This window comes from Urocampus carinirostris, chromosome 20, assembly GCF_059441175.1.
Source record: "Urocampus carinirostris isolate Australia breed hairy pipefish chromosome 20, RoL_Ucar_1.0, whole genome shotgun sequence".
Classification (NCBI taxonomy): Eukaryota; Metazoa; Chordata; class Actinopteri; order Syngnathiformes; family Syngnathidae; genus Urocampus; species Urocampus carinirostris.
This window is the reverse complement of record NC_142368.1, coordinates 18246220-18263412: the sequence shown is the minus strand read 5'-3', so window position 1 is coordinate 18263412 and position 17193 is coordinate 18246220. Positions and strand designations below refer to the sequence as shown.

The 17193-nt window shown below is 39.9% G+C and overlaps 1 protein-coding gene across 4 annotated transcripts in view; it reads left to right on the top strand.

Annotated features, from left to right (window-relative positions):
* cdc42bpb (CDC42 binding protein kinase beta (DMPK-like)) overlaps positions 1-14226 on the top strand; it is a 67575-nt gene extending 53349 nt beyond the window's left edge. For 2 of the 4 annotated variants that reach the window (XM_088324718.1, XM_088324719.1), the window contains exons 31-37: positions 1577-1674; positions 1740-1824; positions 4972-5089; positions 5154-5271; positions 5461-5676; positions 8421-8520; positions 13666-14226. In XM_088324718.1, coding sequence (XP_088180844.1) covers positions 1577-1674; positions 1740-1824; positions 4972-5089; positions 5154-5271; positions 5461-5676; positions 8421-8520; positions 13666-13784 — 854 coding nt within the window. In that variant the 3' untranslated portion in view covers positions 13785-14226. The remainder of the gene's footprint in view (positions 1-1576; positions 1675-1739; positions 1825-4971; positions 5090-5153; positions 5272-5460; positions 5677-8420; positions 8521-13665) is intronic. The other 2 variants (XM_088324721.1, XM_088324720.1) reach the window with 1 other exon arrangement.
* Positions 14227-17193: the final 2967 nt, after the last annotated feature.

Genomic DNA, 17193 nt, shown 5'->3' with positions numbered 1-17193 from the left:
TAACTGGAAGCAACTCTTTTGCTTAACACACGATCTACAATTCAACAGCCAAAGTCGAGTCGAAATGGCCTTAAAGTTTTATCGTGAGTCAAAAGAAAACCTTATGTTAAAGCTAAAAACTGCTTTGATTTTACTGTGGCCATTGACTTGAAGATTCTTTAAAACACTAAGTTTACGGAAGCAACTTTGAACTTTCTTGCAGAGTAGCAAAAGTATAGTCAGAGTTGTCTGAGAGATTTTAACTCTAAAATTTTAGCTAATGGCACTACCAAAAACTACTGCAATCACAACAATAGTACATTGATGTGGGAGAAATGGAGGTACCGTAAATTCCGGACTATAGAGCGCACCTGATTATAAGCCGCACCCACCACATTTTAAGAGGATAACTGCTTTTGTACTTACACAAGCCGCACCTGTATATAAGCCGCACGCGCCCACATTAAAACATGTAACACAATCACAAAATTAACCCAAACCCGACTTTGAGTCCCGCGATTGTAACTGAATACAAAGTACACAGTCCAAAAACCACAGCCGGCAAAATGAACGAAAAATGATACCGGTACTTAAGGTTTGATGCAGACCGGCAGAGTCCGGGTCCCGTTGAAAATAATCCAAGGAAAAAAAAAATATATTTCCAAAGGTAAGGGTGGGAAAAATATATATCCACTATTGTCCGCTGCGTCCACAAACACGTCACACCTTTACTCCACTTCCCGTCAGCCCCAGTTGTTTTCGCCCCTTCTTTTTGATTCGCCCGTTGAAAACATATCAGAATAAGTCTCTAAAATAAATACATTACAAAAATATTTACAAAGAAAGACTGTACACCGAGAGAGTTTTCAAAGCTTTAATTATATTATTATAACTTTCATCCCAAACCGTGCCTGTGAAGGGTAGCAAAACACTACTAGCAACACGCTCGCAACACAGTAAATAGGTCTGTTAAAAAAAACATACCGTTCATGTAGAAATCACGGTAAACCGTCCTCAGCTTCCTCCTTGTAACTGACGTCATCAAAGTCATTTTCCTTCAGTATGGGAAAGAGACTTTGTCATATAGACGTCGTCCCACGCTCCCTTATTATTTGCATGATGAGGATATGTCTATGCTAATTTAATTTGTGCACAAGCTAAGAAGTTGCAGTCTTCCTCGGCGCATATATTCCAGCGGTCTAAATCTTACCTTTTGTACTCGAGCGCCGCTGGCAGCCGTTAGAAAAATGACATAAATTGGCCGCATCGCTGAATAAGCCGCAGGGTTGAACGTTTGGGAAAAAAGTAGCGGCTTATAGTCCGGAGTTTACGGTAACACGTTTTATCGTCTTAACTTAAATGATCTATTTGCTGTTCCTACAAATAAAATCACCGATAAATCGATAATCCTATATTTCGGAGATCAGTCACTGGAGTAGGTCCTGTCTCTCCTTTTCCAAATGCAGCTTATTAAACTCTAGAAATGATTGTAGTGTCGTGACTGGCCCCATCCGACTCAAGCTACCTGGTTCCAGGACAAAATGATCTACAAAAAAGATTTATGGGACTTTTGACTCTCAACTGTGCTCGGCCTTAGGTTCCAACTCCTCCCACCTGACGGTCTACAGCGAGTACGGCGTGGATGTTTTCGATATCCACACGGCCGAGTGGGTGCAGACCATTTCCCTCCGCAAGGTAAGCCGTCCGCGGGGTTCCGTTTCTCTGAACCCCCTCGGTGACCCGCGTGTTTTTTTCCTCAGATCCGACCTCTGAACGTGGAAGGGACCCTTAACCTGCTCACCTCTGAAGCTCCTCGCCTCATCTACTTCAGCAACGCATCGTCGGGTAAGACGGGCTGGCCGACGCCCTCGCAGGGAAAGGCCATTTTGAAAACGGGCCCCAATGCGGGACCGAGATGGTCTCGGGTCATAAAAGCAAAAAATGTTTTAAAAAGAAATTGAGAGAGCCACATCATATACTTTCAGACAAAATTGAAAAAACTGCCAAACACGCTCTCTAGACAAAAGCTAATTCTTCAGCACATTTTATTTCACTGTGTGACATTTGATGATTTCATCAAATGTAGGAAATGATAACAATGTTCATTTTACCTCTGAAAGGTGATGGGTCCAGGGGACTCTATGGGTCCCAACAGAGATCTATGGGTCCCCAAAATTTAGTGTGTTCCATGCCCTTACAAACTGTCGTATTTTCCCTTACAAAATACAAAAAATCTTCTTTTTCCTCAAACATGTTTATTTATGTAGTTTTAACACGTTATATTGTACATGTGTTTCGTTATATTATATATAATAATTAACATTTTGTCGTGAGATACTGAGTTGCTTGACATGAATGAGGTTTATTATAAAACAAGTTAAAAAAGGAAGTAGCTTGGACGTTCACTGTAGAAGGAAAAAATACATGCAAATATAATTAAGTAGAATAATACATTTTCTTATTCAAATTATGAATTCATTTTCTGCATTCAATTATTGTTGGTAATATACTGATTAATAGGGATCACCACAAACCTGTCTTTTCATTTTTTCCTTTTATACTTGCTTTTTTTCTTAACTTCTTTATACAACATAATCAATCGTAATATAATGCATCAAAGCAAGTGAGCGCTTTGAGAGCCGGCTCTTTGATTTGAGCCAAAAAAGCCGGTTCTCCAAAAAGAGATGGACTTTCACTACACAACTCGAACTCGGGATCGGCGTGCAGACGAAAACTCGAACCGTGAGACCAAAACAACAATGGCGGATCTGCCTGACAAAATATTTGGAGTGCGGTAAATCTTTGTTAAAAAATGATAATGACAATTTCGTGTCAAAAAAGTTACATCCCGGGGACGCACGTTGATTTGACACGATGAGTCCCCAGCAAAAATAATGCGTCTAGGACGCAGGGATGCATGCGGGCAAACGAGAAGACTGATAATAATGCCAAATCCTGTGTCCCAAATCAATGTAAATATGCCATTTACAATTTGTCTTCCACCTTCAGTTAAGAGTGTCGAAGCAATTTTTTCCATGAAATTTGTCCTTTATAACGGTTTCAAAACAATGTGCATGCAAAGTTCTTTTGTAAAAATGTCACAAATGACTGCAAACAATAAGCATATCGTCATATTCACTTTGGGTGTAGACTGCACTGAGCGAGAGAAAAGGAAGTACCTTTGCGCTGTGTGCAGGGATCCGCCCTTCTGTACTGCTCACCCAATCAAAGTCGTTTGCCAGCGTTATTTATCAGTTTAAATGGTGTCTTATCAAACTTCTGAATTAAGTTGCTTCGGCTTGATATGGACCAAAATCGGGATGAAATCACTTGACTTTGGAATGCCACAGAGAGATGTGCGATAGTTACATTTTATTTCGGAGCCATAGGTACTCATGAAAAGAGCCATATATGGCTCCCGAGCCATAGGTTCCCTACCCCTGAGTTTCCAGATAGGGCCGCAACCAATTATTTTCAGAATCCATGAATCAGTCAATGATGTTTTTCGATGATTCAGATAGCTTAGACTTTTTTAGTTTCCTACTTGTTATCCAAATATTAGTTTTAGGCAAATAGGAAATTAGTGCACAAATCAACAGAATATTCTGTAATAAAATAACAATAGAAAAATCGAAGTGTTTGTCAATTAACTTGACAAACAGAAATACATGCAATTATATGCTATACACCTGAAAATATGTAAGATACTCTTATTCTATTGCATTATTCAAATATAATTTTATATTTTCATTTTAGGTTTAGAATTTTTTTTTTATGTATACAAATTGTAAATCCACTTTTTAAAGGGGGTTTCAACAAGTTAGTTTTTTGGTTAAATGTTTAGATATCATAAACGGTCCTGATATGAAAATTATATTTAATAGGCTCAAGAGCCTTGTTATTTATAATTTTTTACCTATCTTCATTTTTTTTTCTCTGTTAACTTTGTTTCATAATGAAACAGTCAAAGTTTAAACCTTCATGCCAATTTTAATTGTAATGATGTAATGTTCAATAAAAAGATTTCAAAAATATAAGCTAACCTTTTTAGGAAATCGGTCTTGGTGCCCTCTGCTGGAATAAAGTGGTACTACAACTGTCGGCGTCACTAAAGAATTGCGTGCACTCGTATTTGCATTGATTCAACGTACATAGTGGCTCATAAATCACGTATCGGGATCTAACTAGTTGCCAACGCTTTTAATAATTGGTTTGATCGATTAGTTGTTGCAGCCCTCGTTTCAGGCTAGGTGATAGAAGAAAAATGTCTTTATTGCCATTAAAAACAACATAGTGAACGTTATTTACAACAGGGGTCTCCAACCTTTTTCGAGGTAAGGGCTACTTTTTGGTACTACAGTAATCCCTCGGTTATCGCAGTTAATGGAGAGCGAGACAACCCGCATAAACTGAAAATCCGCAAAGTAGCGGTGCCCCTTCAAAAATGCTTAAATAAACGTATACAGGTATACAGAGAATATACTTACGTCGCGTCACCGAGTTCCTACATGATAAACTGAGCGCCACATAAGAAGGGGGTGAGGTGGGAGGAGTTGAAGGAGGGGGGGAGCGAAGCGGTAACTCACCATGACTAAGCATTGTGTCAGGGCCTTCCCCTCCCCTTCACAATAAGAGTGTCCACACCATGTCCTCAGTTGACATAAGCTCGCGCTTGCTCAAGTCAATAAATGCTTTTATTGAGAAGGTTAGGTATATTTTTTTGACCCGCGAAGCTCTGAACCCGCAAAAGTGGAACCGTGAACTAGCGAGGTTCCACTGTAATTATAGGCCACACAGTTTGATATGAATTTAAAGCCGTAGCCCGTTTTTCTCTTGTGCCTCTTTTGACGTCGTCTTGCGGGGCGGATGGAAACCCTTGGCGGGTCTGGTTTGGCCAGTGGGCTGCATGTCTGTGGTCATCCTGCTTTTTATGAGCCAAACCTCAGTGTTGATATATGATTGTCACCGTTATTTCCGTCCTGCTGTCCTCAGAGGGAGACCTGACCATTCCCGAGATGTCGGAGCACAGCAGGAAGTTGATGGTTCGCACTCGCAGCAAGAGGAAGTTCCTCTTCAAAGTTCCCGAGGAGGATAGAGCCCTGCAGCGCAGGTAAAGCTCACCCTCACTCCACGATCCGCCGACATTTCTCAATGCCATGCGCCGTTTCCTCCAGGGAGATGCTCAGGGATCCCGAGTTGAGGTCCAGGATGATTTCCAACCCCACCAACTTCAACCACGTGGCTCACATGGGACCGGGAGACGGCATGCAAGTTCTCATGGACCTCCCCCTGGTAGGTTTCGTTTCCCGTCGCCGCGTCCTCCTCGCCCCCTCTCCCGTCTGCGTGCCGTTTCCGTCCTCGCTCGTCCCTCCCCGCTCCCGCTCGCCCGCATGCGGTGCTCTCTCTCCCCGCCCCCGTTCCTCGGACTGACCCGTGGTCTCTTGTCCTCCTCGGCCGCTCCCGTCCTTCCCTGACTTCCAGGTCGGTGATTTGCCTCCCCCTTCCCCTTCTCCCTCCTCTTCCTCCCGTCACACCCTCATCTCCTCGCCCTCCAACTTTGAGCACGTGTATCACATGACGTCGTCGTCGGCCGGCGTCTTCTTGCTGAAAGACTCGGCCTCGTCCTCCTCCCAGCAGAGCCTCCTGCAGCCTTCCTCCTCCTCCTCTTCCTCTCCCTCCATCTCCTCTATGGGAAGGGTAATAAAAAATCCCCCCCCCCATGCAGACACGCACACTAAGACCTAGAAAAGATATTATTGTTTGACTGCTCTTCGTGTCACTGGTATTTTATCTATGAAATATCAGATATGGGAAACAAGTGGTCATACAATTAAATGTAAGAATGGAATTTTTATATATCCCCCAAAAAATCACCCTCGTCACATTTATTTGTGATGCCCTTAATCACAAGGAGTCTCAAAGGGCTGCACAGACCACAGATTATTGCAACCCACAGACTATTATGACACCATCCCCTGATCTATAACTTACATGAGGGCAAGGGAAAACCCAAAAACCAAGTCAAGTCATGTTTATTTGTCCAGCCCTTAATCACAAGGAGTCTCAAAGGGGTGCACAGACCAGACTATTGCAAACTATAGACTATTACGACACCATCCCCCGATCTAAGACCTACATGAGGGCAAGGACTGCACAGGTTACAATGACACCATCCCCCTAATCTTCTCCCTTGCACGCCTTTGACGTCGACGTCATTGAGTGACTTTGATGATAAATCCGAAATGTTTTGCTCTGAAACATTGAGCTCAATTTAAGAAATAAAATAAAATAATCATGAAAATAGATAATCAATTATTCTATTTCGAATTTTGTGTTTTTTTTCTTTTTTGGGGACATTGGTGTTCTGGTTAAGCTTCTAGTAATGCCACGTTAAGGTTTTAACATGTGTTAAAAAGCTTTAACTACGGTTAAAGAAGCTTGCTTCAAAAAGCAAATTAGGGCTAAAAAAAAAAAAAGCCTTAGTACCTTTAGTATGACGAGCTGGTATTGAATGGTCTAATTTGTCATTGAAATTGACGTAAAAGATTGGACATTGCACTCCAGCGTAAACATCTAATGAAGACTTAAGATAAATAAGGTAAAAGAATATCAAGGTAAAAGGCAAATTTGGTTATTTTATTATTGATTTCGTTGTGTTATTCTTATTGGTCTGATAGAAGAAGTATATGCATATTTATTTATAAATCAACGTAATAATCTGTGGTCTGTGCAGCCCTTTGAGACTCCTTGTGATTAAGGGCGTCACAAATTCTATAAACATGACTTGACAAGGTGTACAAAAAACTTTAGCTAGGGTTAATTAAAGCTTTTAACTGGGGTTTGAAAAAAACCTTTAACTAGGGTTTAAAAAAAAAAATTAACTACAGTTAAAGAAATCTTTTAACCAGGGTTAGGTAGTTTTTTTTTACTACGGTTAAAAAAAGCTTTTAAGTAGTGTTAAAAAAAACTAGGGTTAAATAAAGCTTTTAACTATAATTAAAAAGTTTTTAGCCAGGGTAAACTAAAGCTTTTAACTGGGTTTAGAAATTTCTTTTACTTAGGGTTAAAGAAATCTTTTAACCAGGGTTAAGTCGAGCTTTTTACTAGGGTTGGAAAAAAACTTAAGTAGTGTTAAAAAAAATTAACTAGGGTTAAAGAAAGTTTTTAACTTAACTAAAGCTTTTACCTAGGGGTAAAAAAGCTTTTAATTAGTGTTTAAAAGGATTTAACTAGGGTTAAAAAGGTTTTAACCAGGGTTGAAAAGGTTTTAACCAGGGTTAAAAAATTAAACTAGGGTTGAAGAAATCTTTTAACCAGGGTTAAGTCAAGCTTTTTACTAGGGTTAGAAAAAAAACCTTTAAGTAGTGTTAAAAAAAATTAAACTAGGGTCAAAGAAAGCCTTTAACCAGGGTTAATTAAAGGTTTTTACTAGGGTTAAAAAAAGTTTTTAGTAAGGGTTAACTAAAGCTTTAACTAGGGTTAGGTAACGTTTTTACTAGGGTTAAAATAAATTAAACTAGAGTTAAAGAAAGCATTTAACTAGGACTTTAAAAAAGCTTTGAATCAGGGTTAAGTAAAGCTTTTAACTGGGGGGTAAAAATGCTTTTAACTAGTGTTGAAAAGAATTTAACTAGGGTTAAAAAAAATAAACTAGGGTTAAAGAAAGCATTTAACTAGGACTTAAAAAAGCTTTGAATCAGGGTTAAGTAAAGCTTTTAACTGGGGGGTAAAAATGCTTTTAACTCGTGTTGAAAAGAATTTAACTAGGGTTAAAAAAAAAAAAACTAGGCTTAAAGAAGCTTTTAACTAGGACTTAAAAAGGTTTCTAGCTAGGGTTAATTATAGCTTTTAACTCGTGTTAAAAATGATTTAACTAGGGTTATAAAAATAACCTAGGGTTAAAGAAAGATTTTCACTAGGAATTAAAAAAAGCTTTTAACTGGGGTTAGAAAAAAAACTTTTAACTAGGGTTAAAAAAAGTTTTTAGCTAGGGTTAAAGCAAGCTTTTTAACCAGGGTTAAGTAAAGCTTTTTACAAGGGTCAAAGAAAGCTTTCAACTAGGACTTAAAAAAAACTTTTAACCAGAGTTAGAAAACAACTTTACTAGGTTAAAAAAAATGAAGACTGTAAATCTTCAGAAGAAAAATGCATCCAAGACACTTAACTCCATTAAAAAGCTCCAGTACAGACCACACCTTGGTTCACTTTCAATATTTTAACGTAGGTGTTCAATGTCGGGGCGGGGACCCGGATGGGCACTCGCGTAACAACTGCACTTTTGTGTTAACCGCATGAAGCTTGAAAACACATCAACGGTTTCATTTGATCCCGTTGATGACTTCTCCTCGGGTGCTGCCGCGCATGACATTTTTCAAAACGGAATCGGAATCCATAGCGCCACCTTGTCGGCTCCCGGTCACGAGTTTTGTGTGTTTGTGCAGGGAGTCTTGTCTTCTCAAGAGGAAGCCGTTAAAGACAAAGCGCGCCCGCTCTCCGGCATCTCCCGAAGAAGCAAGACGCACATGACGCGCACCGCCTCAGGTTGGTTTCGCTTTGAAAAACCTCGCCAAGAGTTTGCCTTTGAGATACTAACAGTAATTCAACTCGGAATGTCTGGTGAGGCACAGTCAGATTTTCAAGTAAATGAAGCTACATCTTGAAGGAATGAAACTTTCGTTTTGAACATGAAAAAAACAAAACCACAATGTTATCGTACATGTTCAAAAGGGAGTAGGAAGAAGCATATACTTCATTAATAATTGTTAGCTCTTGAATATACATACGGTGGAACCTCGGTTCTCGACCATAATCCGTTCCAGAACCCTGTTCGAAAAGCGATTTGTTCGATCACCGAAATCATTTTTCCCATTAAAAATAATGTAAATCGTTTTAATCCGTTCCAACACCCTGAATGTTTACCTTGAATGTTTAACGTAAACATGAAGCTAACCCGGGCTAATCGTACGTCCGCATTATCGTAATCTTCCGTACGAAAGGTTACGCTAACATGAACGTGTAAAAATAAAAAAATCATGTCGTTTACAAGTCATTTAGCACCCGGGTCTCCACAACAAGTGGTGAGCGGTTCATTGGAAAGGGGGCTCCGTTCCAACACCCTGAATATTTACCTTGAATGTTTAACGTAAACATAAAGCTAACCCAGGCTAATCGTACGTTCGCGTTATCGTAATCTTCCGTGTGAAAGATTACGCTAACATGAATGTGTAAAAATAAAAAAAAGGATAAAGAAAAGAATTATTAATGGGATTTCTTACCTTTGTGGTGGTCAGCAGAAGGCGCAGGTGGACGGTGGGGTATTCCTTAGCAAGATCACCTGTAGCAACTTTGCTGCTTGCACTGACTTTCTTCGGAGGCATAATTAGGGGCTAAAACACTTGGTACACCTATATTAAAAGCGAAAGCAAAACGAAGCGCGTCCGCACGCGATAACAGTTGCTCGCGAAAAGAGCCATCTACACCCGTACGCCGCTCAGCATGGCACCCTAGCGTACGCACTCACGCATTACCGGCGTTCGAACTCCGATTTTTTTGACCGAACAGCGAAGCAAGAATTTCTCGAAATTTTTGGTCGGACTCCGATTTGTTCGAACTGAGAGGCGTTCGAAAACCGAGGTTCCACTGTATTTACATTGGCTCTGTGAACACACAGTCTCTTCATTATTATCATCACCATCACTACTTCCATCACTGTTTTTATATTAGCAGATTAATTTAGTTTTACTCCTCTATTAACTCTATGACGCTATTAATCACCTGATATCATTCAGTCACCAATAATGACAATGACAGTAATAATAATTATTTTATTTTATTAATAATACATTTTTTTGGTATCTGGATTCGAACAGGCGAATATTTGGACATTGTTTGAACTCATTTCCAAAAGTTTAACTCCACATACAGACACACACATACTTTTCCTGGTGGTTCTCACCGGTTGGATTTTAAAGTTACTTACGTGAAATGAAATGAAATGATCTGATCTGCATTTCTATAGCGCTTTTCAAGTCAATGACTTCCCAAAGCGCTTTACATTGTGCTTCACATTTCCCAATAGCGGCCGTGATCTGTGCAGCCATGTAAGGCGCTAACCTGCTTATTGGGGGTATTGGGGGTTCAGTGTCTTACCCAAGGACACTTCTCCAAGTAACACGGACAAGCCGGGATTCGAACTGGGATCCCTTAATCCTAAAACGATCGCTCTACCTCCTGAGCTACTGCCGCCGTCTTAATCATCATTTGATTAGAAGAAAATCAAAAAAGGTTTTATTGTCTTATCTTAAATTCTAAATGAAGTTATTGCGTTGCTCCTTTTGAATCAAAGCATTAATAGCATCAATCCATGCGATGAAAAAAAGAAATGACTGGATGGATTAACTTGCGGTTAGCCTGCTAATACTATCGCTAATTCTACTGTTTGGAGCTGGGTTAAAGGCCAAATCTGAATCCTTAGTCTCGCTATCGCCCTCTGTCATGAGGCAAGAAAATTGCGTGCCTCTGCATCTGTAAACTCACAGCACAATACATTACATACTAATTGAATTTATAATATTCAGAATCTAATTTGATAATCCAGCCATTTTGAAAAAGACAAATTGAAACATGAATAATTATAACCATTTTATATATTTAAAATTTTATATTTCTATGATGACAGGTGAGGCACAGCCTCAAATGCCCCCAAGGGTAAAACTTACCTCGAAATGATGTCCTTACCAACTGAGAGTATTCAACTTCAACAAAATAACAACGTTAGATCTACAAACAAAAATACAGAACACAAAGTGTAGTTAAATGAATGGTCTTTATTGTAATTATACAAAGGTACACTGAAATTGGAGCACTTTTTCAGTCTAAGAAAGCGATCGAGAGAGCGGCCAGCTGCACGCTAGCATCAGGTATCCTCAGGTTGAGCCAGGTCTCCGCAAAGATAGAAATATAAGTGTTCCAAAATAGTTGTAGTGCCAGGTGGCGTTGGTAAGATACAGGCTTGTAGGGGTGGCTTGTTATGTATCCGTAGCAGTAGGCAGGACCTGCAGCACAGCTATTGCTTTCTCTCTTGATACCGCCTCAGTCCCTTCCCGGACCCGATAACAATCCACGTAGCTCATGCTGGTGATCACCAATTCTAATTTTCCTCAGTCTGATTTCATTAATGAATTTTTTTTAAATGTACCGTATTTTCCGCACTATAGAGCGCACCGGGTTATAGGGCGCACCCCCAAAAAATAGTTTTTGGTCCTATATCTTCCATACATAAGGCGCACCGGATTATAAGGCGCTACAATGGGAACGTGGACAAAACAGTCAGATAGTTCAGTCCAACTTATTACCCCCTTAACATTCCGAAAGCTTGCAAAGAAGCAAATACTGGTCGTAGACACGTGCGGATGCGGTGTCCGTACGATGTCACTCAAATGCATCGTTTCAAATGTCATTTGGAAGGTTAAAGTCTTGGGATTCAAGAAATACCAACCATTCCTTAGTTTCTATTTTCTTTTTCGCTTGCAACTTTACTGTGCATATGACAATAAACACTTGGAATTGAGTTTAATTTAAGAAAAGACCCATCACAGAAACATCGATATCACTCTGAAACAAGATACTGGGAAAATATATAGCCGGAGTAGCTCACCGAAGTCGTTGCATTCAATGATAATGTGCAACCATGGTCCTCTTATATCCGCGTGTAGTAAATCCAAGAGAGTAAAATATTTACAAATACAGAATGGTAAAACATGTTTCCTCTATGCCGTAGACAACCAAACTTGCTATTCACATTCATCTTTTTCGGCCAATTGCAGGCTTTGTTTCGTCCCTTTAGCCTATGCGAGCCTGTAAATGATAAAAAGGATCCGCCCCCTTTACCCCCGAATAATTTTAGCCAATAGTGATCGATTCAAATGATGATTGACACATTGGTTAGCCAATGAAACGCCGGTATATAAATCCCAGCATACACCGCGGACTAACTTGCCTTCGGGGGAAAATCTAGTTGGCGGCTGCTTGCATTAGTTGCAAGACTTTGCAACTTAATATTGATCCATATATAAGGCGCACTGTATTATAAGGCGCATGGTCAGCTTTTAAAAAAAAAATTAAGACTTTTAGGTGCGCCTTATAGTGCGGAAAATACGGTAATAATACTAGCTGTAGCTGTTTGTTTTGGAATGACAGATTGAGTTGTGTGCCCGCCCACCTCGGCTGTTTACACCAGCCTATCACAGTTGCGCGCGCACACACACACACACACAGTCACGCCCACCTAACACCCACACACACAACCTGCAAGGTTAAGTTGGCTCTAGAGAATACTATTGGACTCTTACCAGCAACTTTCAAACTGAATTGCGTGGTGTGAAGTGTCCCTGGTTCCCGGCTCCGGTCTAGCACCGTCCGCAAGCAGGATAAAACAAATCTTACGCCCGTGGTGTTGTGATATAACTCAGTCACTGTGAATAGTTGAATTCAAGCAGAGTATTCAGCTCACATGTTCTGACATTGCTAAACAGAATTCTGATCCAACGTTGTGCACACAGTATCAAAATGCAAGTTGTTATTACACAGTATGAGGGTTTATTACCAGCGTTCCCTCTAAGCTGCGCGCGTGCGCAATTGCGCACTGCTCGCACATTCTCTGCGTGCAAGAAAATCTAGCCAGCGCACAAAAATGAGGGCTCAAAATTACTAATTAAGAAACGACTCAAGTCAAAGTTACAGTGCATGAAGGTAAAAATACACGGGTTCCCCTGACGCTGTGTCCTAAAGGCGGTATTTTGAAGTCAATGTCGAAGTAGAACGAAGTTGAGTAAAGTTAGTAGAGTTTGTCGGGGAACCGGCTTCTTCGGCTCGGCTCACTTAAAGGAACTGGCTCTTTCGGGTCCTCAACAGCTCTTTGGGTTGTTTTTGCTTCTTTAATCCCAACATGACCCAATATTATGTAAAATGGACTTAAAGGAAGGGGGGAATAGAACAAAAAAGAAAAAAAAAATACCAAAACGAAAAAGAAGTGAAAAGCTGAGAAAAAAGAAACAAAAGGAAGAGAAAAAAAAGGAAAAATGTAGAAAAAAAAACAGAAAAAAGAAAAGAAAGAAATGTAGGAAAAAAGTAAATAGAGAACAAAAAGAAAAAAGTAACAGCTCGGAAAAAATAAATTAAATCAAGTGAATCTTGTTGCCAACATTGTACTTCCACTCAAAAATGTGATTAAGTACAATTCTGTATCTTGCAACCAACTAAATAAGCCCCCAAAAATGTGAATATTATGCGACAAAATATGTCAGGAAATAAAAAGAAATGGATATCTTGTGAAAGAATTGTAAGAACAAACGACGTTTGTAGTCCGTACAACCTTTGCAATCGTACATGAGTCAATTCATTCAAAAGAGAAAAATTATTTTGCATTGCCGGAAACTCAGCAAAATGTCAAGTTTTGGACATGTTTGATAATTAATCATCTTGCCACACTTGGGATTATGGTTGCTCACTGTTGTTTCAAGCGCTGCTCACCGACTTTGTGTGAACGCTCAGACCCCTGGAAAATTACAGGGAACATTGTTTATTCCATTTCCATGACAGGAACTGCCTCACTGGCCTTCCCTGACACTGCCACTGATATCAAAGCAGTCCGCTACCTTGACCGTCATTGGTGTTCTTTGTTCGTAGACTTTGGGGGAGGAGCTTCACCCAGCAGCGCTCAGGAGGCGGAGCCAGATTCCGAACGAGACCTGACGCCGTCGGTGGACTCTTGCGTCGACCTGTCTTCCGACACTTCGGCCGATTGATTTTCGCTTCTGGATTTTACTCAGACCCGCTCTTCACTTTCAGCCTCCAAGCCCGCGCATACACACACATACGCAAACACTAAGCGCGTCGGTTGCTTTACTATTTTAATCTTTTATTGTGGCGGTATGAGTGAGCTTCCTGCTTTTATCAGAATGTTTTTTAGTCTCTGGTCGCTAAGGAAGCGGCGATCCCTTTTGACCTTCGAGGCCGACCGACGCGAATTTGTACTCAGCAAATCCATTTTGGCGCCAACGGAGAAAAACGACAAGAGTGAAACACTGTATCCAAGTTGCACATTGTTGTCATTTATCCTCTTGCGCCCTTTAAACTTTGACCTCCCCGGGTTCAGTTGAACACTACTGTTGACGTTTTTTCTTCCCAGAATCCCCAGAAAAAAAAAAGAACTTTGTAATAACGATAAACAATAAAAAGTCTACCGACCGTGTGCTGTTTGATTGACAGGTTTAGCTCTAGAGCTAAAGTCGATCTAGATAAATACAGCGCTACACTTTTCCCAGGTTTTACTACCGTCTTATTACAAAATATTCCGTTTTTCCCTTCAATACACTACGGTTCACTTAACCAGGGTCGTAGGGGTGACACTTCCTATGGTGTGTCTTGGGCTAATATACACAAGAGGTGAACGGCTTTTCCAAGCTTTTTGAGAATTTATTAAAAACAAAAAGAAAAAAAAGAAAAGTCTCTTCATTCTGGTAACTCACTTATTTCACAGGAATGGTAATTAGCATTTACAATGTATTTCACTTTTACCCATTCACACACACATACACCAATAGCGGCATTAGCCATGCAAGGGGCCTACCTGCCTATTGGGGGAATGAGGGCTTCTGTGTCTTGTCATATTTACAAGATGTGCTCGAACGTAGCTAGCAAAAGAAAGACCACGTATGCTAGGCCGGATCTGCCCATTGGGTGACTTAATCCGGCTCACCATAATTTTCAGAGTGTCCAAAAAAAACTATAGAAGTGATTTCTATCAGGTTAGGATTTTTCTTTTTAAATAAATGCAAACCAAATGCTCTCGACAGCCGCTACTGCACAGGTGGCCCGCGGGCCAGATCAGGCCCGCCAAGGGATGGAATCTGGCCCGCGAGACAACACTCAGAGAAGCGCAAGAGAAAAACAAGCTGCAGGCTGAAATATGTCCACTTGATGTTGCCAAAGCCAGGTGCCTTCCACAAAGACACTGTACTTGTATCTCTTTCTCTCTCTTTCTCTGTCTCTCTGTCAGTCTCCCCTCTTAACCTCTTTACCTCTAACTTCCATTTCTCTTTCTCTCTTCATATCTTTCGCGCTTTCTTTTCCTCTTGGATTTCTTTCTTCCTCTCCCTTTCTTTTCCCCCTCTCTCATGACTTTTTAATCTTTTGTTTTCTCACGCGCTCTCTTTTTCTTTCTTTGTCCCCCCCCTTTCTCCTTTTCCCTTCCTCTATCACTATTTCTTTCTCTTTAATCTACTGGGCCGGCCCCTGAGAGAATGTTTGTTCTATCGTGTGGACCCTGAGTTAAAATGAGTTTGACACCCCTGCGCTAGAGGGCAGTGTTGAGTTTGTATAGCGTAGCGAGTTGGTTCAGGTGTAACACTGCATTCAATCAACTAGTAAAATAAATGAATTAACGCATCCAATGCCAAACATGGAAACAATAAAAAATCCCCACTATTGTTTTGCGATTAAATGTTATCCGAGACCATAAATATGTAGGGTAGGTTACTAGCTGAATAATAAAGCATGATACTGAAAATACATTTTTTAACAATCTCAAAACAGATAGGTCAGAGCTTGACATCCCTGACATAGACTAAAGCAGGGGTGACCAACCATATTGAAGCAGTGAGCTACTTTTTTGTTACTCTCTAAAATAACATTACAATGTTGTTACTATGTCATTACAACAAGTTATTATTAGACGTTAAAATAGTCAACCACTCATGCCAGTTAGAAATCAGATTTCCGAGAAAATCACCATGACCCATGATATATTTTCAAAAACAGTTCCCGAGCTACTCAGAAGCTACTTGACGCCGATGGGCACCACCTTGCAAACCCGTAGACTAAAGCGTAACACTATATATGGTCGGATACAACCGATATTTTCACTCGGGGGATGAAAAATAAAATGGAAATGTCCATGAAAAATACCGACTATTAAGCAAGTAAACTCGAGTTTGTATTTGTCTAGTAAAAATCCCACAATGCCTTGGGGCATAAAAATATCCTGGTTGAGGTAGACTGCCCGTTATCTGCATAACCAATCGTACTACAGCACTCAAATAACAAGGACGTTATTTGAACGGGCCATATGATGGTTTTATTGTGTATTATTTAGCGCCTCCTAGAGGTACCCCCAAAACAACACGCTTGTGTTCTTCCTTATGCCTTGTAGCAGGTGTTTTTGGTTGCCTTACTAAATATTGTGCCATCTAGTGGTCAAATATTACAGTGATAGCATTTGAAGTCCAATTGTGTTACACAGCAATATATTTTTTTAGTCTATAGTTCGTCATTAACCCATTCATGTTCCTTTAAAATTCGCCTAAAATCCAAATCAGAGAAATTGAATGCTGTTCTTGAACTCTTTGGAAAGGTAAAAGACTCGGAAATAATGTAAAATAATCACTGCGAGTGCTACGTACATTGTGTAATCTGAGTTAGAACACACAGAAATAGGTTTTTAGTCTAAATTTTTTTGCAATAAAATGCAATTAAAACATCCAAGCTGGAAAACAGGTGAGACGATAGCTTGGAAACTTACCTGGTACCTTGTCAAATTGGATGACAATCTAAGAAACTAAACATTGTATTATACACATTTTTTGTAGGGATAGGTTTAGGTGTTTCCAAAAGTGGCCATTTGGGGACAAACACTACTGCACTTAAATGTTAGAAAATTTGTATTTTACTTAATTTTTTAGACATTGTGAAAGAGTTGTAAATGATTGACCTCTCTCACCAAAAGTCAATTATTTTGATAGAAAGCTAGAAGGGAGGCCAAAATTTAGCCTGATAACGACAAAAAAGGTAACATGTTAGCTAGATAGCATGCAATAATATGTAAATAGCTAGCTAGTTACTACTACAAAGCTAAAAAGGTGGCTTGATAGCTAGCTAAAAAAGGCACATTCAAATTTGAGTTTGCTGTAATTTCTGTAAAATATATTAACTGAATACATTTGTTTAATACATTAATAGATTATCGTTGTATTCTCAATTGCTTACAAATATATTTTTGTCAATGAAGCCCAAGAACTGTATTTGAATACCAAAAATAACCAGGTTCATGATTAAAAATAGAGTTAAATAGACATAGTCAACCAATAAAAAACATTTGACTAGAAAATCACAATGACCCGGCACTGGTGAGTTATTTTAAGAACGGGTCTGGGGCTA